At 40.3% G+C, this 26,031-nt stretch overlaps 1 protein-coding gene across 5 annotated transcripts in view; it reads left to right on the forward strand.

Annotated features, from left to right (window-relative positions):
- The window catches only part of NR5A2 (nuclear receptor subfamily 5 group A member 2), a 139,752-nt gene extending 121,369 nt beyond the window's left edge, over nucleotides 1-18,383 (forward strand). For all 5 annotated transcript variants that reach the window (XM_058700234.1, XM_058700235.1, XM_058700239.1 and 2 more), the window contains one exon: nucleotides 15,045-18,383. In XM_058700234.1, coding sequence (XP_058556217.1) covers nucleotides 15,045-15,292 — 248 coding nt within the window. In that variant the 3' untranslated portion in view covers nucleotides 15,293-18,383. The remainder of the gene's footprint in view (nucleotides 1-15,044) is intronic.
- Nucleotides 18,384-26,031: the final 7,648 nt, after the last annotated feature.

A 26,031-nucleotide genomic window follows, 5' to 3' on the forward strand; every position in this document is an offset into this window, starting at 1 on the left:
TATTTCAAATGCTGAATTATGAAGGAGTATTGATTGATTGTATGAGTGGAAATATCTAGACGACCACGTCTTTTTTCTTCTGGACTAATGCTATAATGTGGGGAGATGTTTCAACTCTTCATTTCCAATACAGTGCCTTGTTTACCAATCGTCCATGTAAATTCTTAAATGTTGCCTTTGTTACCTCTTGGAAATCCTCTCTCATAGAGAGTCAGTAAGAAAGTTGTAGATCACTACCCAAGCTGAGTAAGTCGAACTGAATTGGGCTCTCAGCCACACTCACACAAAATAATATTTTAATTGGCTAAGCTAATATTTGATCCAAGTTCATAAAAGTTTGAAATCAAATAATTAAATGCAAATACAGTCTTCATCCCAAAGACGATAAGAATGCCTTTAAGCTAATATTTTTAACAAGAACTGTTGGACAGCGTTCTCTTGTAAATTTTATCATACCTGAGGCAGTTTTCCTCATTCGATTAGCTGGAAAGCTGAATTTATCCCGAGGCAAACCAGACATCTAGTACAGGCTAAATTCAACAACTGGAGCTTAAATTTGGCTTAATATATCCCCACTTGGATCTGCCTGTTTAATTCTCTTTCATATGATAACGTTGGTTTATTCATAGTCTTGACTTACCACCTGAACAAACTGAACCTCATATCTTATTCCAAGAGAATAAGAAAACTTTACAAAATCACAAAAGTTCCTGAATGGAAATCAAATGCAAACTTATGAATCAAAAACTGTTTTAGGACGTGACTACAAGAATGGAGTGAAGAGCTTTCCTGTCAAGGAGGGCTGCTTGTTTATGAATGTGGACATTTCGTATTCTGAGGGGACAGACGGTCTTTACACAAGATAAGGACTATGACTTCCAAGGCTGGCCAGCCCAGGCAGCTGCAAACGTCATGTGCACTTGAGAAGTTACCTGTTAAGAAGCATTGTGTGTATTTGCCCTTAGTGCTGGGTCTGTTTTGACACACAGCTTTACTTTATTTGAAATTGAGGGGGAAACCAGAAAACTGCCCCATCGCATGCCCCTTCAAATTTTGTTCTCCTGGCTCAGAATATTCAGTCAAATCCCAGCCAGAGACCTTGTTTTTGCCTTTCATTCTCCAAGCATTTTAATGTGGTTTTTGCTATCATCTGGTATGTGGAGGTTGATGAAACATAAGATCTATTTTAATTCATGATTTTAAAATAACTCTTTAGGATAGCCTTCCTTCCTCATTTTTATCCCCAAGGCTTTTGGAAAACAAATTGTAAATTTATACATAGAAGGAAAACTGGATGTCCCATGTCAGCTCATGAGGCCCCTTAACCCAGTACAGCCCCAAAATAGATTTTCCTCAGTATCAGGTTACCAATTCATAACATCAGACAAACCAAATGTTTTCCCTTCCCCTAATTCTCTGAACTCAATTCCTTCCATTTTAAATCAAACTATACTTTACCTAGAGACAAATGACAGGAAATGTGTTCTACTGTTGTATTTGAAATTGGTTATGAATTTAACAAGGTGAGGAACTTTAAAACTATTTAAGAGTTTAATAGTTAGGACTATTGACACATAAAAGGTGCTCAGTATATTCTTAGGGGGGTTGATTTGCATATGCCTTATATTCGTGGGACCTTAATTCAAATTAGCAAGCTTAATAGTACATGTATTGGGTGTACATGTATTGGGTGGTGCTTTGCTTGTGCTGTGTGGGAAATAAACATAAGACAGGATCCCTGCCTTCCAAGAGAACACAGCCTAGTAGAGGAGGAGTAGAAGGTACAGTTCAGTGCCTGGAAGATCAAGAAAAGTGTGACAGGGAAGATATGATTGGAAATATTTGGAAGATCTTTGAGACACAAGCAAGGGGAAGATTGATGATGGATGAGTTAATGTGAATGTTATTCTTTCATTCGACCAGCGTGAAGTTGTCTCCTGCTCTGTCCAGGCATTGTGCGAGGCCTGGGGAAGGAAGTGTCACCATTAAGAAGGTAGATATATCCCTGTTCTCAAAATTGACAGTCAGATAGCCGTGTGATACCTGTTGACCTATGTGATAGGCAAATGGAAGGTGCTGTAGATTCAACAGAGATCGCTCGAAGGAGGCTTCCTGGAGCAGTGATGTCTGTTCTGAGTCCTGGGAGATGGTGGCCCAATAATTGATATGGGGAAAACAAGAAAAGGAACAGGCTCAGAAACAATGGAGAGACTGAGCTCAGTTTTGGACATACCAAACAGTTTTGGACAGTTTTGGTGAGTTTGAGATACGCACCAGCCATGCGGGAAGAGATGTCCAATAAGGAGGTGTATCTGCAGAACCTTAAGTCGTATTCTGTAGCCTTCAGCATGGGTCACTGAGTGAGCTGGTAAATGTGTGAAACATGGCAAAATAAAATGTTCTACACATAGGAGAGTCCAAATGATTCAAGAAGAACAGGCAAGGTTGGCAGTACAGTCAAAGCACACAGCCAACATTCCCTTTTGACTCTTTCCCAAGAAAGCACAGTACATAATGGACTTCATGCTTTTTGCTTACTGTTATGAAATAATTCTGCGTGAAACAAAAATAAAGTCTGCCATGAATTTGATATGGAAGAATAGTAGTATGTCAAGGCAAAAGAAGAAAAAAAAAAAAGGAAGAAGAAAAAGGTTTTGGTTTGGGGCAGAGCAGCATTTATTTAATCAAGAAATTTCTTTGTTCATTCCTGGCATATTTGTGGTGTCCCCCTCCCCCTCCGACCCCTTATCTGTGGGGGAAATGTTCCAAGACCCCCAGTGGATGCCTGAAACTGTGGATAATACCGAACCCTTGTACATACTATGTTTTTTCTATAAATTCATACCTATGATGATGTTTAATTTCTAAATTAGGCACAGTAAGAGATAAACACCAGTAACTAATAATGAAATGGAAGAAATCGAGCCATATACTGTAAGAAAAGTTATGTGACTGTGGTCTTTCTCTCTTAAAATACCTTATTGTACTCACCCATCTTCTTCTTTGTGATGATGTGAGGTGATAAAATGCCTACATGATGAAGTGAAGTGAGGAGAATGATGCGGACGGTGTGATGTAGCATTAGGCAGCTCCCGAGCTTCTGATGACACATCAGATGTGGGACCATCTGCTCCCAGACCACAGTTGGCTGCAGGTAGCTGAAACCGTGGGAGGCAAAGCCACGGTAAGGGGAGCTGCCACACTGAAGATCTTCTCTGTGCGGAGCACTGGCCTGGGTGCTAAGGGTGCAGCTGCAAGTTAGACCGAGTCCCTCCCATCCCGGCTTTCCTTCTTGGGAGGGTGGCGGGCAATTTTAAAAATTAGACAAATAAATGTGGAACATGAGATCAGTCAAACAAGCAACAATAAGAATATGTAGTTTAGGGATATAAGGAAAGAGTAAACACAAACCGGGTAGTGGTCACTCCGGGGCATCAGGAATTAGTTCCCGAAAGGGACACACAAGTAGCCTGAAGGGTGTTGTTCTGTTTGATGTGCTGTTTGTTGCTCCAGAGTGGTGGATTCACCAGTGTCCGTTATATTATGTTTAAAAACCTACACATACATTACATCTTTAAATTTTTAATTGTGGTAAAATACACCTAACATAAAATTCATCATCTTAACCACTTTTAAGTTGACAGTTCAGGAGTGTACATTTACATTCTTGTCCAGCCAATCTCCGGAACTCTTTTCGTCTTGCAAAACTAAAACTCTATACTTAATCGAAAACAAGCCCCATTTCCTCCTGTCCCAGGCCCTGGCAATCACCATCCTATTTTCTGTCTATGAACTTACTATTCTTAGGTACCTCATATAAGTCGAATCATAGGGTATTTGTCTTTTCGTGACTGGCTTGTTTCACTTAGCACAATGCCCTCCTTGTAGGTGTCAGAATTTCCCTCCTGTTTGACGCTGTTGACTATTCTGTTGTATGTAGATACCACATTTTGTTTATCCGTTTATTGGTCAGTGGCCCCTTAGGTTGCTTCTACCTTTTGCCTATTGTGAACAATGTTGCTATGAACAACTATGGGTGTACAAATATATCTTCGATGTAGTACATACGTTTTTAAAGAAAAATAAGGCAGAGTAAAGGCCCAGAGAGTGATTTGATAGTGAAGCAGAGCTCTTTTAGAAGGGGTGGTCAATAAAGGCTTTTTTGAGTAGATGTTATTTGAGCAGAGGCTGAAGCGAAGTGACGGAGTGAGTCCTACACAATAGGGGAAGAACTATCCAGAATGAGAGATAGGTGCAAGTGCAAAGGTCCTGAGGCCAAAGGAAACTTGGTGTATTAAGGAAGAGCAGGAAGGGGCGCCTGGGTGGCGCAGTCGGTTGAGCGTCCGACTTCGGCCAGGTCACGATCTCGCGGTCCGTGAGTTCGAGCCCCGCGTCGGGCTCTGGGCTGATGGCTCGGAGCCTGGAGCCTGTTTCCGATTCTGTGTCTCCCTCTCTCTGCCCCTCCCCCGTTCATGCTCTGTCTGTCTCTCTCTGTCCCAAAAATAAATAAAAAACGTTGGAAAAAAAAAAAAGAAGAGCAGGAAGACCAGTGTCTGGAGGGGAGTGAGGCAAACAGATGTGGTTTCAGGGTTAGACTATGAAAAAGGATTTCAGTTTTCTTCTGAGAAGGAAATGTATGCAAACTCACGGAATATTGTTTTGCTCAAAGTATTTAAGTGATGCCATTTGTATTCATTTCTGTATTCTGTGCCCACCGGGAAAAGATGCCTGATATGTGTCAGCACACAGGAGCTAGCTTTGAAACTTCTGTGAGCTTTGTTTCTGTGCATGCAAAAGCTACATTGTTCCCTATAAAGAAGGGAGCTACTTTAAATGAACTTAATGCCATTTTTCCTCTGGCACATTGTGTTCTATCATAGCTATATACTAAACAAAGTTTGAAATAATTTGTCATCCAGGTCAAAAACCATCTTGGAGGATTGAAGTACTTTCCAGACAGTTAAGCAGAGAAACAGGTGATAGTCTAATGGAGTGATTGCAGAGTCATGCTTATTACCGTTTGTTGACAATCCAGAATCTTCCCTTTGATACTTCAATTCCTAATCATATAGTCGTAGACTCTTAGGGCTGTGGGTGACAGTAGAGACCAAGTGCAACCTTGAAGTTCACAGATGAGGAAAACTTGAGGGCCAAAATGACAACAATGATAACGTGCTTATGATCTCACAGTTAGAAACAGAATTAAGACTAAAAATAAAGACATTTAATTAGTGAGGAATTAAATGTCTGCTGCCTTGTCGTTGTTGTTGTTGTTGTTGTTGTTGTTAATGTTTGTTTATTTTTGAGAGAGAGAGAGAGAAGGAGACACAGAAACTGAAGCAGGCTCCAGGCTCTTAACTGTCAGCATAGGGCCTGATGTGGGGCTCGAACTCATGAACCATGAGATCATGACCTGAGCTGAAATCGGGCGCTTAACAGACTGAGCCACCCAAGTGCCCCCAATGCCTGCTGCCTCTTGAGGATGACATATTATGATCAAAAAATTGACCAAAGAGCAGACACTGCTCCAGGTGACATCCTTTATGCAATGACATTTCCTGAGCCTGGGTTTCTCCGGGACCTATGCTGGGCACTGGCTTAGTAGAAGCATTTTGTGCAGACTGCCATTTATAGTTGGGAAAATTGGGTTTCAAGATTAGTATCATAGAATGAAAAGTCTTTAACCGACCTTAAGAATTGGTCTCATGTTCTTGAATATTCTTGGTGATTGAGGATGGGATAAACTTTGAGGCACTCACGGTGCCTTCCATTGATTTTGGAAAACTGTAACATGAGAGATTCTATTTTGTCCATGAAACTTCATGGCAGGGAAATGATCAGACTGCTGTGTAGGATGTGTGTTGGAAGCAAACAAATTAACCTGCAAACTTTAATATTTTATTGGTAATATTTTCAGATTTTATCATTCAAATTTTAAGAAATAGTGCCCTGTGTGTATATAATACCTGTACATCTTTAAAGTTTATTCATATTTAATTCAAATATATTTTACTTTCCCATGATCCTAAGAGACTAGGAGAGTTATTTCCTATATTTTGCAGATAGAAAAACAGGCTCGGGAGGATTAAATGACTTGCTTGATTGGCCTGGTCAATGAGATTATATTAGACCACGTTCCCTTTGCACGATGTTATTGTAACCACAAAATCAAGTGCTTTTCAAACTTTTTTTTAAATTTTTTTTAATGTTTATTTTATTGTTGAGAGAGAGAGAGAGAGAGAGAGAGAGAGAGAGACAGTGCAAGTGGGGGAGGGTCAGAGACAGAGGGAGACACAGAATCCGAAGCAGGCTCCAGGTTCTGAGCTGTCAGCACAGAGCCTGATGTGGGGCTCAAACTCACGGACCGTGAGATCATGACCTGAGCTGAAGTCAGATGCTCAACTGACTGAGCCACCCAGGTGCCCTTCAAACTTTTTTTTTAAATCAGTGGAATCCTTTTGCCTAAACTCCATATATGAAGCAGACAGAAACTCTTATTTTTTAGCCCTTCAGTGGAAAGGGCCGGGGTGGGGACTGCCCAGAAAAGGTCCCCAAGAAGGCACTCTATGACTCTAGATTGTACTCAGTCTCAATTGTCACTGCTTTTTACAATAATGCTCTGTGGCATTTAAGATGTTAAATCTCCTTCAAAATCATCAAAGATGAATTAAGGTTTGCTACATATCAGTATAAATGTCAAAAGTATATTATTTCACTCAAATTCTTGGAAAACTGTCCATGTGTTAGGAGACCCTTTAGAAGATGAACTATTTGATTAACCAGGACATCCCATTCTCCAACCCCAGCAGGTGGCAGAAACTTGCAGGCTGTGACAGTAGGGATAAACAGGCTCCAGCACCTGAAAGTCACAAGCCCTGCAAGGTCCATTTCCCAGCTCTGCGGGTGGAACATCTTGTGGGCAGGGTCCAAGAACTCTAGACCCAGGTAGCAGGGTCTGTGTCTTACTAGCTGAGGAAGTAGAGTCACGCAACCCCTGTAAATCTGTTTCTTTATCTAGAGAATGAAGAGAATAATACCTTAGCAGTATTAAATGAGGACGTATAAAAAATCCTTCGCATATTGACTAGTGCTTGGAAATGTTAGCTCCTCCCCCCCCCGGGTCTGGCATCCTTTGAGATCTTAGAAAAGCTATTTAATCTCTCAGTCTTAATTTCAAAATACCTATAATACCTTCTCAAGAAAGAATCCTTTAAAAGTTAGCCTTCTCCAGAACCCTGCAACTAGGCCTCTTCTCTCTCTAAACATCCTCATAGACCCCTGGGGTTTCATCCATCACCTGTCCATTGATGAGTCCCCAGTCTATACCACCACCTAGGCCTTTTTGCTGAGGTCTGGACCTTTATTTCCAGCCATTTCCTTCATAGCTACTGAGTGTTCCACACGCTCCTTAAGTTCAACGTGGCTATACCTAGACTCATTAAATATTGCTTCCTCAAATATGCTCTTCTGCCTCTTGCCAGTAGGACAGCCACCACCTTCCTCCCTTGTCAGACACCCAGAAGTCACCCAGGACCTTCACTCTCTCCTACTCTCTGTTCAGGGCCGAGAATCCCTGTCGACTCAACCATTTTGATGCCTTTCAAGTCCATCCCAGCCCATGGCCCACCATACGTCTCACCTTTATTCCTGTGACAGCCTCCTGGGTGGTCCTCCCTTCATGAGACCAATCCCTTCTCCATACTTCTGGTAGCGTGCTCTTTCTAAGTCAGAGAGCTGACCATTTCCTTCTTAAAATCTTTTGGTGCTTCTGTATTGCCTTCAGAGCAGAATCCAGACCCCTTCTGACGTTCAGTGTCCTTCAGTCTTAAACTTTGTGGTCCATCCTTATCTTGCCCCTCTGCTCTCCTTCTGCATGAAAGTTAAGCTGCATTACGGTGTTCCCAGGACCTCTTTTTCCTCCCGGTGGCTGAGTCTTTGTATATCGAATACTGTCTGCGGGGCGTCCCCGGCCTTTCCTTCCATGGGTAGCACAACTCACTCCGACCCATTTTTCAAAACCCTTCAGTTGGGACCTTCCCCAGGGGTGCTCTTCCTGTGTGTGCTCCAGGCACCCACTGCTTCTCTCTATTCCATCAAATAAACTACTTAACACAGAGACTTTTGTTTTATTCCTGTGTCTTCGTGACCTGGTACAGGGCTATCAGAATGAATGGATGGATGAATGAATGAATGAACAGATGAATGGATGGATGAATGAATGAATGAATTCGTATATTGCATATACATAAAGGTGTGAAGTAATAAATAATGCATGTTAGAGTGCTTTGTAAGCTACAAAGCGTCAATCATTTGTAAGGGCTTGTTATTTCTATGTACATAAATAATGCATATGCTATTTGTCCACATTTCTACACACAGCTCCTGCCAAAGAGTTACATTTTCTTGGTAGTAATTTGCATAGGAAGGCACCCACTTGTATATTCTAGTTGCTAAAAATAGCTCTTGGGTTAATAAGCATACGCATACAAACACATTTTTGTGGGGGACTTAACAGTGATGAATTTAAAATCTTGGGTTTGAAGTTTTGCTGGAGACATGATGATTTAACTTTAGACATCCCCACTAAAAATCTCTTACCCTCCCATCTGCAACCCCTAAATAGCCCTCACTCTTTATTAAGTGAAATTTGTTCGTAGGAAAAGAATATAACAGGTATCTCTCCAAAAGTTCTTAAATTTTTTTTTTTTTCAACATTTTTTATTTATTTTTGGGACAGAGAGAGACAGAGCATGAACGGGGGAGGGGCAGAGAGAGAGGGAGACACAGAATCAGAAACAGGCTCCAGGCTCCGAGCCATCAGCCCAGAGCCTGACGCGGGGCTCGAACTCACGGACCGCGAGATCGTGACCTGGCTGAAGTCGGACGCTTAACCGACTGCGCCACCCAGGCGCCCCAAAAGTTCTTAAAATTATTTACATAAATTATTTAAATATAGCCCTTTAAAGAAATAATTGTAAAAATTAATTCCTTACGGAAAATTCATTTCCTTTCTCCTTTTCTGGTTTAGTAAAGGAAAGGGTCTTCTGAGGACAAATTGTGTACCAATTTATAGATTGTCATCTCTCCAGATGCCTCAAGGAAAAAAGAAGCGTTCTACTTCTTTTTCCCATTTTCATATTTTTTAAAGGGCCAGATAAAATTTTCTCCCCCACCTGTGAGAAATTAGCAAAGGTAATTATCTTCTCAGCAAAAGATAACAGACTCTATTTGAGCCTCCAGCCTCCCAACCCCCCAGCCCCCTTGCTTAGCGAAAGGACCCATCACTGAAAAAACTGCTGAACATGAAGATTCACAGGCTGTGCCACGCGGCAGGAACCAGGGAGGCAGAAATCAGGATCTTCATCTTCAGAGAGAATCTGAGTGCTGTGTATGACTGAGAAGCCAGTACTGTAATATATTCAAGAAGACCTAAGGGTTTACTTTCCAATAAGGATGGAAAAAATCTGAGCATGCCACTGTGAGCTTATCGTAATGCTGCTTCATATAAAAAGTTGGTAATTAGTCCCTAAGTGAATAAAGTAGAATAGATGATAAGAGATTGATACTTAGAGGAGAAGCCAAAATGCTTTTGCCAGTTATCAAAATTTAAAGGCTATAGAGGAAGGGTTGGGGATGCCTCTGACTGTTTACATACAATTTCCAACTCCGAATTTGCAATGATAGAGTTCATTAACTTGTATTTTTAAATTGTATTACGATGAAGCCTATATCACTTTCAAAGGACAACGTGGAGGGCCAAATGCAGGAGACTTGTGAGATCTATAGCATAAGATCTCACAGAAGAACTGGTGGGAATTCTGGTCTCCTATCAATCTCTCTTCTTCCAGCTGAGTCTCTTTCTAAAATCCCAAATATGCTATTTAATTTAGGAAATAAATTAATATTTAATATATTAGTATTTAATATAGGAAATAAACAAATCACAGAAACATATTATTTTTGAGGACTCCAGAACATGTAATAATTTTTCCAGATTTTGTTTTCTCGTGTAATTTAATATCCATTCATGAAGTTTTGGTGTTACAGACTCCTGCTATAGATGAGTTTAGACTCCCTAGTATGCCAGCTCCCATTCATTACTTAATGTGGAATAGGGCTTGATTTGTAGGAGAAATATGTCAGAGAAAATGCTTCAGATTTTAAATGTATTTCATGTGAATTTTCACAAAAGGACATGAATTAGCATAAAAACTAATTCCATGCGTATTGTGGGAGCACACTTAAATTTCTGGACTCCTCCTAAAAAGTAAATACAGAAAAGAGACAATTCCAAGTCTTCCGAGAGGTGATGTCATCTGTATTCTGTCATTCATGCCCTCCCTTGCTTTTAGGTCCTTGTGAAGCATCTCAACCATGGTAGAGAAACCAAGGTCTGCCTCTCAAGCCAGAGATGCAAGAAATGTGGGAGTGCAGGGACCCTATTCCAAGTCCAAATGAGGATGTGGGCACGTTTCCCTTAAAGCAGAACTGACCAGTGAAAATCCTCATTGGCAAAACATATAAATTAAGACCTGATTATTCAGCATTAAGACTTGATTATTCAGACCACGAAAGGATTCACCCAGGATTCTTTGGATAGAAAACAAGACCACATTGCAAATATTTTATTTCAGGGAGAAATCTATCATATAAATTAAGTTTTGAAAGCCAGTTTCGAATTAGAAAAAGAAAGGAAATTGGCTTATAAGATAACAGTTTAATGCAATAGGTAATGTCACAATGATATCAGTCTTGGACATATGCACCAATGATATAAAGCAAACATTAATGGAGAATTCTCTGGGGATGCTTTGACTAATACAGTCCTCATGCCAGGATGCTTACAGTCAGTCTGCTAGGGAAATGGACAGTTAACAAAGCCGTGCAAAATGAAGTGAGAGGCATATAGAGCTAAAAGTACAGTCCACCAGCAGAGCAATGATCCCGGAACTACTTGGTCAGTAAATGAGAATCATTCAATAAAAATCGTTTTCCTTCTTTTTTTTAACCTTATGTAGTTTAAATATCAGGATCGTTGATACCAAATTGCAAATTGCCTCCATAGACCTAGAAACAAAATAAGTAAGTACCTTTGAACAGTTAGCAGCAGAACTTTTGTGAGATTTAATGAGACATTCTTAGAAATAGCTTAATGAGATAATGAATTCAGTCGTGCCAATTCTTTTTTTTTTAATTTTTTTTTAACGTTTATTTATTTTTGAGACAAAGAGACGCAGAGCATCTCTTTGCCCAGGGGAGGGGCAGAGAGAGAGGGAGACACAGAATCTGAAACAGGCTCCAGGCTCTGAGCTGTCAGCACAGAGCCCGACACGGGGCTCGAACTCACGGACTGTGAGATCATGACCTGAGCCAAAGTCGGACGCTTAACTGACCGAGCCACCCAGGCTCCCCTCAGTCGTGCCAATTCAACTCTAATGTCTTTTAGAAAAAAATTATATATATGGCCAAAGTATGGGAAACGTGTATATTTTCCTTCAGAAGGAAAATTGGACGTATTTTTAGACTTGAGAGAAAGGTACCAGTTTGGACCAGTATTTCTAGAAATTATCCAGCACATGCTGATTTGAAGACTTTACATGATCATTCGGTGATAATAGTACACAAATAAACCAGGGCTTAGGATCTATCCTTCGTTTTATGTTTTTTAATAGTTTTTTTTATTATTATTAACAGACTGGGATTATTTACCACAGAAGGTAGAACCTAGTTCTCAAAAAATACATTTATCAAAAAAAGAAAGTTTCAAAACAACTTTCTTAAAAGACTATTACTCATTTATCTTACATTTTTATACTGTGCAAATTCCTACATCCTCCCTATTAATCTCTAGGACTATTGTTAGTTTTCCTTGCTTGTGAGAACATCTTTCATTATAGTATAAAATAATACTCCATTTCAGTTGTTTTTCTATCATTGTGTTTAGATCACCATAACCCCGAAAGTTGCTTGTTTTCTTTTTCAACTTTCTGGTCGGATGTAAAGGAGGATGCTAAATTCTGTCTCTTCGAAGTTGGACGAAGGGCAAAAAGAAAAAAATGCTGAGAAATTTGTCAAAATTCAAATGAGCTATTTTGAAATTATGTTATCTTTCTGCCACGATCCTTTATTGAAGGACCTATACCTGTAACCAGAATGTGAGCCTGTGAAAGCGTAAGGTTCGCAGCAGGGGAAAAGCTAACACGAATGTAAACTCTTCTGTCACAGACCCAGCTATAGCATACCAACGGTATTTCCAATTACTGACATTTTGTAATTTTGAACCAAATGTAACTAAATTTATAAATATTTTCAAATAATTTAGAAAATTTATAAATATTTTAAATAATTTAAAAATAATGTTTAAAATACTTTAAATAAAATAGATGGAAAATACTTTATTAACTGTAAAGTGCTACAGATATAAAACGTCAAGTGGGGGGGGGGGGTGCCTGGGTGGTTCAGTCGGTTAAACGTCCGACTTCAGCCTGGGTCATGATCTCACTGTTCCCGTGTTCGAGGCCCGCATTGGGCTCTGTGCTGACAGCTCAGAGCCTAGACCCTGTTTCAGATTCTGTGTCTCCCATTCTCTCTCTCTCTCTGCCCCTCCCCCACTGACTCTCTCTCTCTCTCTCTCTCTCTCTCTCTCTCAAAAATAAACATTAAAAAAAATGGGGCGCCTGGGTGGTGCAGTTGGTTGTGTCTGACTTCTGCTCAAGTCGTGATCTCCCAGTGGGAGTGTGGGTTCGAGCCCCGAGTCGGATTCTGTGTCTTCCTCTCTCTCTGCCCCTCCTCCGCTCACACTCTGTGTCTCTCTCGCAAAAATAAATAAACATTAAAAGACAAAATTTTTTAAATGTCAAGTGGACAACAACTTGCCTGCCAGTTTAAATGCCACAGAGGAGGCAGAGCTCCTAAAAGTGTAACATTTGTCTGTTTGTACATCTCATTAATAAATAAGCAAATATTTTTTATTCTCCCATCTCACTTTGAAATAGATGTGGTATCCAATGCTCCCACTGTGTATCTGTTTCACTACTAATTCCTCACTGTTTTTAATTTGGGACAGAGACTTGGGGGATAGGGAGGGGGAAAGCATGTTTAATGCAAAGTTATGGCTCAAAATATAAACACTAAAATCATCCCAGACCCATTTAAACAGCAAATGTAAGGTAATGTTTTTTGTTTATTTTTGTTTTTGTTTGTTTTAACTTTTTTATTTGAGTATAGTTGACACACCATGTTTCATTAGATTCAGGTAGACAACATAGTGATTCAACTTCTCTATACATTACGCCATGCCCTGCGTAAGGGTAGCTACCCTCTGTCATCATAGAGTGCTAGCACAATATCACTGACTATATTTCCTATCTTGTGCTCTTCATTCCCATGACTTAGTCATTCCATAACTGGCAGCCTATATCTCCCACACCCTTTCACCCATTTTGTCCATCTCCCACTCCCTTCCTTCTGGCAAGTAAGTAACCTTCTTTTAAAAGCATTTAGAGATACCGGGGCACCCGAGTGGCTCAGTCGGCTAGGCGTCCGACTTCAGCTCAGGCCATGATCTCATGGTCCGTGAGTTCGAGCCCCATGTCGGACTCTGCTGACAGCTCAGAGCCTGGAGCCTGTTTCAGATTCTGTGTCTCCCACTCCCTCTACCCCTCCCCCACTCACACTCTGTCTGTCTGTCTGTCTCTCTCTCAAGAATAAACATTTAAAAAATTAGAAAAATTAAAAAAAAAAAAGCATTTGGAGATACCAAAGTGGACATGCACACATGTACAGGCTAAGTTTAACAGCAAGTTTAGTGGCAAAAATATTGGGTATGAGTTACTATGGTAACTATTAACTGAGTTTAGTACATTTAACCTTTTAATCATAGTGTTATGTGGTTTTCTTCAGAACCATTCTTATTTATTTTTGTCCAATTAGAACATAAAACAGGGCTGGAGGGGTCCGCATCTGTTTACTTTCTTAGCGTGGATGTATGTAAACACACATATCTACATTTTTTTTCCAGAGGCTTCTATATACACATTGTATAAAAGTTGCAGTTAACGTAAATAAACTCCAGAAGAGAAATTCCAACATAACCATTTTTCCCGTGCTCATTGTCTGTGTATGCATTTGTATGTTGGTCTGTCTTTTTTTGACTCTGTGTTTCTCCCTTATTCAATATTTATAAGGACCTCTAGGGCAGATGCCTTAAAACAACTGGATCATCACCAGGAGTTAGGTTGAATGAATTGCCTGTGTCCATGTTCTGTGTCTGAGTGACCCAGGACCAGAAGAAAAAAAAAAAAGAAAAAAAAAGCAAAGTTATCAGACTTATCAGACTTTGAAGCCACATTCAGGTTAAAGGGCACCGGCCATCCTGGCACATATTCTGCCTAAAGGACAAGGCTTTCATTTGATAAAGATCATTAGTCACTGAGATATATATTTTAGAGAGTTCCCAGTAGCGAATATTCTGTTGGCAGTCACTGGGGTGTACCAGATGGTTCATTAGCATAGGCTAGACAAGTCAAAGGCTTTCAGAATCATTTAGAAAATGTCAAACAGAAACAAGAACCCTGTCACTTTTTATTAGAATTAACTACATCATACCCTGGACACAGATTTCACCTTGGGTCAGAAAAATTAATACAGAATTATATGAATTGTGTAATATACTGGGTTAAGATAGGTCTTTCTCCAGGGACTCATTTGCTGGCAATATATTATGATCCCTCTACTTTAGGAATCCTCAAACCTTTCCTTTTGTAAGATATGAAAAGAGTTGACCTTGCTCAAAATCCATTGGTGTCTAATTGATTTGAGGTATATGCAGAATTTCAACAAGACATTCTTCTAAAGCTCTTTTGTGATCATTTTCCCAGGAAGCTTGGTGAGTGGGGCTTACTGAATATTCAGCAGCATATAAAGTATGCTTTATGTCAGGAGGAAAATACATCCATTAATTGAACACACCGCTGTAGTAAATAGGAATTAAAAAGCCATTAAAATATTGTGCTTTTTCTTTTCTTTCTTTTTTTTTAATCCAGACGTCAAAAACCTTGAGAACTTCCAGCTGGTAGAAGGTGTCCAGGAACAAGTCAATGCCGCCCTGCTGGACTATACAATGTGCAACTACCCGCAGCAAACAGAGAAATTTGGGCAGCTACTTCTTCGACTACCCGAAATCCGGGCCATCAGTATGCAGGCTGAAGAATACCTCTACTATAAGCACCTGAATGGGGATGTCCCCTATAATAACCTCCTCATTGAAATGTTGCATGCAAAAAGAGCTTAGGTTACAACCTGAGAAGCTCTGCTTTCAAAACAAAAAGAGATTGGTGGGGGGAAAAGAAGAACAGAAGTTTAAAAAAAAAAAAAATACTCTGAACTGCTCCAAGCAACACTAATTAAAAACTTGGTTTAAAGATATTGAATTTAAAAAGGCATAATAATCAAATACTTAATAGCAAATAAATGATGTATCAGGGTATTTGTATTGCAAACTGTGAATCAAAGGCTTCACATCCCCAAAGGATTCCATGTAAAAGACATTATAATGGAGTGAATTGAACTCACGGATGGATACCAACACCATATCAGAATAAAAACGGACAGAACAATTCTTGTATATTTAAACTGATCTCCGCTGTGAAGAAATTGAGGAACTGATCTGTGTTGTTAATTAGGCTTATACAGCAGGGGATTTGAGCTTACAGAATTCCTCCATGCTAAAGCTGAACTAAAACAACTCAAAAACCCATCAGCTACACCTGTAATAGCCCTTCCCTCTTCCTTCAAGGACCCAGCACCTTCTATCCTGTGATCACGGAATCTGTCCTTACGGACTTGTGCTCAGCCACACCCACTCATAGCTCCACCAAATCATGAAAAGCATAATTTTGAATGTCTGTGTCTTAGACCTGCAAACAGCTAATAAGAACAGTCTATTAATATGTTAGCTTGCCATTTTAAATATGTTCGGGTTTGTTTTGTCATGTGTTCATAATGTTAAAAAAAAAAAAAAGAAGAAGCAGGCAGTATCCCTCTTCTGATCTTATGTAAGCATTAATATTAAGGGAAAGGACTACAAACTTTTAAAGCAAATGCTCCATAGCTAAAGCAAGCTAGCCCTTATTTCTGCTACTGTTACTGAACCATGGCTTTGGCGTTGTTGGATTTCGTAACAATTTCTCACCAAAAGGCTTCTTAGGGTACATCCGTCTTTTTAACCATCAAAGTTTGTAGTTCATTTAAAAATAAAACCTGAAGCGTATTTTGCTGGGATGTCAAATAGTCACAGTGCTAAGTAGTTTAAAATAAAACCGAAGCATGTTAAGCTATGCAAAAAGAAAGAAAAGGGTTGGCTAATAAATGGCCTCAAGTCTCATGCTTGTTGCAATTGAACATCCCCTAAACATAGAATGGAAACAGTGATTTTTACATGTGGATGGAAAAGATGATAAAGCAATTCAAAATCTTCCCCGAAAGGGAAAGGAAGAGGGTGATGCTGACCTTTCAAAGTCATAGACCAAAGTCTGCTCTAGAACAAATATTGAAGTACTAAGAATTGCAAAACAATATCTCCCAACGACAATAGCAGTATTATTAACGTGTGATGCCACAGGTATGGAAGTCTTGCCTTATTTCACAATTCCGAGAGGTAGCTGTGCAGACGTGGATCAACATTTGTTTAAAATAAAGTATTAATACTTTAAAGTCAAATAAAAGATAGTGTTTACATTCTTTAGGTCCTGTGGGGGGAGGGGAGGGAACTATGATATCACAAAATAGCTAAAGCAGTAATTTCCTTAATGTTATTTTTCTGATTGGTAATTACTTTTCACAGTACCTAATTATTGTATGTCGTGAGACACTAAAATCAAAAACGGGAATCTCATTTAGACTTTAATTTTTTTGAGATTATCAGCGGCACAATCACTTGTAGAAACTGTAAAAAATAAATATCTCCTAGTCCCTTAATTTTTTCATAAATGTTTCAGGCTTTTGAATAGTTTATTTATATTGTATATCATAGTTTCAACTGTAGACAATTATGATGCTAATTTATTGTTCCTTGGTTTCACCTTTGTATAAGATATAGCCAAGACTGAAGAAACCAAATATATGTGTTTACTGTAGCATGTCTTCAAGTTAGTGGAACATAGTTCAGGGACAGAAAAGGGTCTTAATGAATTAAAATCATTCACTTGATTAAATGTCTGTAAATCTTCATAATTCTTCCTGTAGTTTATTTAATATCTATTGTAAATTATGTGACTTGTAGTTTCCTCTGATTTCAAGTAAATTTAACAGGGGTGGAGTCTTACCTGGTTTCCTTTACAAGCATTGTAAGTTGTATACCAAAGATATTAGTTACTACTTCTGTGTCTACAAAAAGGGTTATTTTATTATTTTTCTTAATCTCCTCTAATATTCGTCCACATGAAGGGTACACATTCCCTAAGCAGAGTGTCCACAGCTCCTCATGCAAAATCTCAGTCACCTGTAATCATGGCTCAAAGGGCAATGAAAAATAGCCGACCAGAGTCAATATGCAAAGCATGAAATGGATTAACAGCATCATTATTCTCTCCAGTTAAAAACCGGGTTGGTTAGAAGACATGCGGAGAGGAATGGGTGTTGTTAACCGCTACTGAAATGGTTCCATCATGTATGTGCACCTTGGGTGGTGGCAGTTAGGAGATTTGTGGGATAGTTATTTGGAGGGTCTTTAACATTGCAAAACAAAACAAAACAAAAAAAACCCCACCCAAATATATTAATTCTGAAAGTCCATGTTTTCTTATTTTAAATAATGGAGTACTCCCCACTGAATATTAAACCTAAAAAAAAGTCAAATATTGGTATGTTGTTAACCTAGTAAATTACATCCTAAGTACACTTAGAAAGACGGGCAACACGGACAGTTACATTCACACTTCTGGTATCATGAAGAACAGAAGTTGATAAGCAAGAATGCGCCCCAGTCAACGTCTGTGGCCCATCCAAAGTTGGCAAATGAAATTTCTCTAGTGTTCATTAGTGACCAGTTTGTAACCAGACATTTCCTTAGCAACTGCCTTATCAATTACAAGATTTATCAGTAAAAGCAGACTCAAATATAAACGTTTTTGGCTTAGCCTGGTTTATTATAGTTGGTCTATGTGTGTAAACAGACAATCTGTAATGTCTGAATATTTGTATTACAGATCTTCTGCAGCTACCTTGGACCTGAATCCATGCAATGTTTAGAGTGTGAAGTCAGTTACTTGTTGACGTTTTCTTACTGTATCAGTGAAATACATATTGTCATGTCAGTTCTTGCCAGGAATTTCTCAACAAAATGGAATTTTTTTTCAGTATTTCAATAAATATTGATATGCCCAGCCTGATAATTTTTAAAAGTTTTTATGCTGTCCTCTTTCTATTACATACTAAAGCGTCCAGTAATTTAGATACTTGAGTAGGAATGGAGTCAAAAGAATTCCACATGAACAGATCCTTTTCCCTCTGTAGATGTTATCTGGAGAAGTCTTGTCCTTGGTTGGCTACTTGAAGCATTAAAGTCAATCTGTTCATCACATCTCTACACATGAAATAAAGCATTTCATATTATTTACTGTCATAACTGATGGGCAGAAAAATCTCATAGTGTCTATATTTTTTGTCTACCCTGTGCTGTAAGAACTTTACCAAGTGCCTTGTTAATTCAAGTGATCTTCAGAACAGCTCCATTTGGTATTATTATGTACCTCTTAAAGCTTCTTGCACAGACTGAGAAACTAGCCAGTGAAGGAACAGAGATTTGAACCCAAGCAGTTTGGCTCCAGGATTCATGTTCTTAAAATGCTACACCACACTGTCTCTAAACCAGGGTGACACTTAGGATTTGTCTCAAAAGGAAAAGATATGAAATAAAATCAAATCACTGCCGAGGATACAGATATCAATAAATTGGAAATCTAAAAGCCTTTAACACTTTCTGGAGTTTAACCCTGAAAAGTAACATGTCTATCTCCTAGAAAGTAGCCCCCTTCAGGACCATGGAGCCTTTGGAGATGTTTACAAAATCCATTTTGGTAATTAATAATTACCCCTGCTACAAAATAATGCAAGGGCCACAAAGCCATACGCTTATGAAACATTGTGATTCAGGGGAAAGCCACCTCCTTTTGCCCTGCCTTTGCCTTCCCTACCCCTGTCAAGATTGGCACAAGTCACCATCCCTTTGCCAAGCAGACACTGATTTTTCTTAGGTTCCTGCTAAAAGCTACCAAGGACTCAGAGTCTACACCATATGTAGGGCCAGGTAGATTACAGAACTAAGATTTTTAAGCACCTAGATAGTGGCCTATAAAACACCTCCCTCGTCAACCTCTTACCAGGAAGAACTTAATAAAAAAAAAATTATCCTTGCTGACATCCCATGGAATTTGAAGATGTATATTCATATTTAACTGAATTATAATTTGCATACAGAAGAGTGTACAGTTGATACATTCTTACATATGTATACACCCAGGTAACCACATAGGTACAGCAAAGTATAGAACATAAACTTTTAAAATAATGTATTTATAAGTGGTTAGGCACATTTGTTTTTTAATTTGGCAGAGAGGGAGTTTCTACAAAGCCCAACCCAGCAGCCGGCAGAGGTCATTCTGATGAGAGCAGAGGCCTCACTCCCCAAAGAATAACACTCATGAAGTTGCTAAATCCATCAGCATGAGGGAGCCCCAAGAAAAAAGTGGCTCACGTTGACGTGCATGTGATTGTTATATTTGATATTCACGATAACTTTGAAGAGGTTTGTACCTTTAACTAAGTTTGACGTTCAGTTTGAAACCATCTCTGATGTATATTTTTTATGAGAAACATGTGGAGAGTTTGCTCAACATAACACAGGTCAAAATGCTACAATACTTAGTGATCTTGACATTTCCCTGGAATAATGAAGACCAATTTTCCTTAACACTGAACAGGAAATGTATAGTTTAGTCACTCAAAATATATATTCTTGAAATACTTTAACTGTTTCACATAGGCATTTGTTTTATTTTAAGTTGGGAATTAATAATTCAGTGACTGATATCAGGCAGTAATTGTGACTTGTTTGCAGAAAAACTTAAGAACCAATTTATGAAACGTTGCACGTTTAGTTGTTGGGAAAGGGGCAAAAGGAGGTGTAATTAGACTGATCACCGAGTGTCCCCAATATGAATTTGACACTAAACACCTAAGAAACCAAGAAACCAGTAGACTTGAGCATGTTGGACCCTTCACACCACACCTGAGCTCTGGCCAGTGTCTTTCACACCCCAGGTTGTCCCAGGAGGCATTATGGATCCCAGACCAGATTCCCTGGGCCACTAGATCTGAAACTGTTCTCAGGACCATGTCAATATCAGGACCATCTCATCAACGGATGAGACTGGAGTTGCCCTCCCATGGAGACAATATGTTGATACCTGATTTGCATCTAACTCTTGAACTTTATGAACCACAGACCACAGCACTCTTATTTCACTTGATCCAACAGCAGCCCCCTGTCCTTGGCTGGCTCTGTCAACCCCACCTCTGAGGAGGAAGCCCAGCCCAGTGACCTCTGACAGGGCCCTGGCCTCCAGCACTTTTAGTGACAAGAATTGAAGCCCTTCCAGATTCCCCTTGACCTGGGGCCACGCCTGCTTCAGGCTCCTTGCCAGCTTTTCTTCATGCACCTCTCCTGCCTTCCACATTGCCTCTGTATACAGGTCCTACCAGTTACTTTCCGTAACTGTCTCAAATCAACCCTTTCTTCTTCCCTGCAGCTGTAGATCAGGCCCTTGGTGTTTCTTGCCTAAAATTACACAATAGCCTCTGGGCCGGTCTCTTGCCATCAATCTCAACCCACTCCAAACCTCCCTTCCTACAGGTGCCAGTGCCACCTCCTACCCCAGAGCTAACCATGTCACTCCTTCACTTCCAGCCCTCTGGTACCTAATATCTGCAAGAAAAAGTTTCAGCCCACACCTTCCCCTAGGATGGCACCTCAGACCTGTTAGCACACAGCATCTGCGGGCCTTCCCAGACTCCACTCCCGACACATACCAACACACTGAGCTACTCGTCACCCTGAGCATCACCTGCTCTTTCCTGCCTCTGCACTTCCAGGCATGTTCCCCAATGGCCTAGCAAACTCAGACAAGACTTGGACAAATCTTCTTAGCTGCCGCATCCCATACAAGCCTCCCCATCAAAGTCAAAAGATCCCATTTCTAGGCCCTAGACCTCTGATGTGAATCCTAGTCTAGTCTCATTGTGTTTCTCTCCCAAGGCTGCCCCTCTAAACTGTAAGCATGCGGCAAGGGCAGTGCTTGGAACAGCTCTAAGCCACTGGCCCAGTGCTGGGCATAGAGCAAGCGCCACACGTGATCTCCACAGAATAATTAAGGACGTTGCTCCCCATTTGTCTCCGTGACGTGGGACATCTTAGGGGGGCCAAGACCAAGATAATCTAGTGCTCATCCAACATGCTCATCCAACTCCAAACGTAGTATCACAAATGAATTCCATGTTTCCTTCAGGGATGGTGCATACGTGTGACTGCATCTCAGCTCCCATCTTGAGATTTGAGCTCCCATCTTTTGTTAATCCAAAGACCGAGGCGGTGAGAATGGCATTGTATTTCACGGATACGAGGCTCTCAGCATCTCTGTGCACCATCTGAAGAAAGAACCGCAAAAGGGAGAGGAAATGTGTTTTGCAGCATCAGGGAGTAAAAAAATGGTAGTAAAATAGGTAGATATCATGGACAGGGAGAGTTTGGCATAATATGAAAAAAAAAAAAAAAAAGAATCAAAGCTTTCCAAAAATGAAACCAATGCTATTAGAGGCTGGTGATTTTCCAAAAACTATTCCACCTAAAGCTGGAGGGTTGGGCATGTGATTCCCCCCGCAGAGGGCTGGGTCACCTTTAATGACCTTCCAGCAGTGACAGTCCAAGATCCCAGCATGGCCATCCAAATAGACTGGTCCAAAACTTCAGGAAGGATCTTTTCCCTCACTTTTTCCCTCCAGGAAAAATTTGCTTGTGTCTTTGAAGTCTACTAGCATGATGAGACACTGACAGGCAAGATCCAGCCAACTCCAGAGACCTAAATGTATAAGAGATGAATTTACAAAGCTCATTTCAGTGTTTATGTAGGACGCAAGAGAGAAATCACATTCTGCCAAACATGTTAGACCAGCGCATCCTTACATCAGGCAGTAGTTAATGTTCTGAGAAAGAAAGGGTCTACTTTTTGAAAAATTCTATCCACGCATCCACAGCTGCTTCTCCAACATCTGACCTGTATTGGGAGGTGGCTCATGGTGGTGGAGAAGCTGGTTGCCCTACATACACCTCCTCTGTGAGGGGCAAGATGCTCTGGGGCTAGAGGAGATATCCTCATCTGGTTGCTGGTCCTTGTCCCATCTTGTACTTACAGCCTTCCCTGCATCTGACAAAAGAGAGCAAATTATAGAGGTTTCACTAGAGAAACCCAGGCTATCCATAAAAAACGTCTTAACTGAAAGAAAAACAATGTGTTTATTAATCCAGTCTTTCTCACCTGAAAAATATTAATTGAGCCTCTACTATGTTCTAGGTAATGATCTAGTTAAGGAAATGCATATGTAGAAGGCATACTGGAAATAATTCACGAAAACAGCAGCATCTATTTATGTGCTATACAGTATGACAGACTTGACCGTTGTCTCCCCCAAATCCACCCTCCCCTTTTTCCCTGGACACAGGGCTACCAGTTAAAGACTACATTTTCCACCCCTTTTTTACAGGTAGGTGTGACCATGTGAGCAAGATGAATCCGTGACAATGGAATGTGAACAGAAATGATAAGAGCAACTTTTCAGTTTTCTCCAACTTTAGAGACAGTTCACCTTACCTGGGCTTTGGCTCCTATCCCCTTCCCTGGTTGAACCCCAGGTGTGGCAACAATCCAGATGACTGGGGAACTGAGGAGCAAAAAGATGGAGGTACCTGGGTCCCTCAGTGACCTGGTGAATAGTGTCCACTGGCCAGACTTAGGCAAGAGAGAAGCAAACTGTTCTTATTTAAGCTACTGTATTTAGGGCTCTCTTTGTTTCAAAAGCTTGTCATTTACCCTAATATACAAAAATGATTTCATTCAATCCTCAAGAAAACCCTATTTATGACTAAAGAAACTGAAGCTTATAGAAGTTAAATGACTTGCCCAAAGTCCTAAAGCTAGTAAGTGTTAGAGCAAGGGTTCAAACACTTCTGTTTGATTCCAAACCCCATACTTTTAACCACTTGGCTATAGCACCTTCCTGAAAGCACAAACCAAGGCACCCTGCAAGACCAACATTTATTTCATTAAATGAACATTTTCTTTAGAATTCAAAATGCATACTGGTGACAACACATTTTTTAAAGTTATGGCACCAAAACACAATTTTTTTCTTTGCCTCAACAAGAGCCTGAATGAGCTCCCTTATAACCACTGACATCTATAATAGGTATCAGTTGGGTAAGCGTGTGACTTACCCTGGGTGGCTGGTTGGTTAAGCATCCGACTTCAGTGCAGCTCATGATCTCATGGTTCATGGGTTCAAGCCCCACTTTGGGCTCTGTGCTGACAGTTCAGAGCTTGGAGCTTGCTTCAGATTCTGTGTCTCCCTCTCTCTCTGCCCTCCCCCACTTACACTCTGTCTCTCCCTCCCTCTCTCTCAAAAATAAACATTAAAAAAAAAATAGCTGTCAATTGCTCAATGCCTTGGGAACATCCTCAATGCAAAAATTCTTTGAGTCTCACATAAATGAGAATTTAGGGTGAACATTTATTTCTGCCCCGTCTTAACAGAAAGCAGCATCCTAACCACTACCCTTCACCCAAATATTCGTGCTGACCATGTTGTAACTTTAAGAGCTACCTTAATTCTCTCACACCCCAGTTTGACTAGTAGTTTCCCTATTTATTTTATCACAAAAGTATTTGAAAAACATCCTATATGCATTAATTGTGGAGGACTGTGTGAATCCGAAGCAATCGTGTTTACAAAGAGAAAACATTTTGTGCTTGTCATTTCTACTCATACTCCACTGCCATGGGCCCAGTTATGAAGGTATTCACCATTTAAAAAAAAAAAAATCTTGTCCCAAGGATTTTCCCCCAGAAACAAATTAGGACTGGCCAAAGCTCCCTGCTATAGACGTGGAATGAGCTTCTATAAATAAGTGTGGAAACACGTGTTACATTGCCCCTGAGTGTTGCCGTAACAGGTTTTATTTCCCCTCTGCCCCTGCCTTGTGGCCTTGTGTTATTTGAGTGTCAAACGTTCCTATGACCATTGTGTGGCCTGGATTCCAGCCAAGCTCCCTGGGCAATGCCTGGCCAGTGCTCGCTCATCCTCCCACCTCCCTTAAAGGAGCCTGAAAGTGGGGTGACCGCCTGGGGGAGAAAGAGGAGTCCTCACGTCTCTTGACATGGGCTGCCAGACACACATGCCAGACTATTCCACCCACCCAGCACCCAGTGTTGTTCACGAAAACAGGGACAAGGAGGACGGACAAAGATCTCATCCTTATAAGTGCCGAGCCCCTATTTAGTTAAGTCGTCTCCTTTTAGTCACACAACAACTCTACAACATGGATGTTATCGTAGTTGTGTTGTGGGTTAAATACTGCGCATCTCCTGAGGTCACACAGCTGGTAAGTGGCGAGGCCGTGACTCAAACCCAGCTCCAGCTGAACACAAAGCCCCGGCCTTTCACCGCAGAGCCACGAATTTCATTTTGGATTCCTACAGAATCTATGAAAAACACGTGGAAGAGAAGGATGTCAATCTCCACATCTGTATCTTCATTCCATCACCACGCTGCCTGACCCCTTGAGACAAATCTCCCTTTTCTCAACTGCAGTTGAAGTACATATATATAGAAAAGGCAGGAAACACACCGTTGCCACATGATTATTTCACATCTTTAAAAATAATCCCTTGGGGCGCCTGGGTGGCGCAGTCGGTTAAGCGTCCGACTTCAGCCAGGTCACGATCTCGCGGTCCGTGAGTTCGAGCCCCGCGTCAGGCTCTGGGCTGATGGCTCGGAGCCTGGAGCCTGTTTCCGATTCTGTGTCTCCCTCTCTCTGCCCCTCCCCCGTTCATGCTCTGTCTCTCTCTGTCCCAAAAATAAATAAAAAATGTTAAAAAAAAAAAATAATAAAATAATCCCTTTATTGGGGCGCCTGGGTGGCTCAGTTGGTTGAGCATCCAACTTCGGCTCAGGTCATGATCTCGGAGTTTGTGGGTTTGAGCCCCATATGAGGCTGTGTGCTGACAGCTGAGAGCCTGGAGACTGCTTTGGATTCTGTATCTCCTTCTCTCTCTGCTCCTCCCCTGCTCATGCTGTCTCTCTCAAAAATAAATAAACATCTAACACTAGCTGTAAATTGTTGCATAGTAGTACATCCTATGGATTCATTTAAATAATTTGCTATTTATGAATATTAATTTTTTTCTGTTATATAAATAACATATGACAACAATCTTTATTCCTTAGTCTTTGTGCATGTCCTAATTATTTCCTTAGAAGTTAAATCGCTGGTTCAAAAGTACTTCCCTCTTTAAGACTTAGGGTACAAATTGTCATCTTGCTCTCCAAAATGTTTGGATCTATACTCCTACCAGCACTGTTAAGAAAAACTACTACTCTAAGCCCCACCTTACCTTTTTTTCAATATTTAAAATTTGAAGATGAAATATGACATCTATTTATAAGTTGATTCCTAAATGTTATTAAGTGCGAAAAGCAGATTGTGAAATAACGAGTGTAGCATGACCCCAGGTAACATTCTGTAGGGAGATATACTTAGAAGAAAGATTGGAAAGATTAAAAAGAAAGAGATGCCAAAATATTAATAGTAGTTATCTTTAGATAGTGAGATTTACATAATTTTTTTTCTTGGTAGCTTTTTATTTTCTATAACTCCTGTAATGAATATTTATTATATTTGTAAAAAAGAAAAAAAAATGTTCT

This window comes from Neofelis nebulosa, chromosome 15 (assembly GCF_028018385.1).
Source record: "Neofelis nebulosa isolate mNeoNeb1 chromosome 15, mNeoNeb1.pri, whole genome shotgun sequence".
In the NCBI taxonomy this organism is placed as follows: Eukaryota; Metazoa; Chordata; class Mammalia; order Carnivora; family Felidae; genus Neofelis; species Neofelis nebulosa.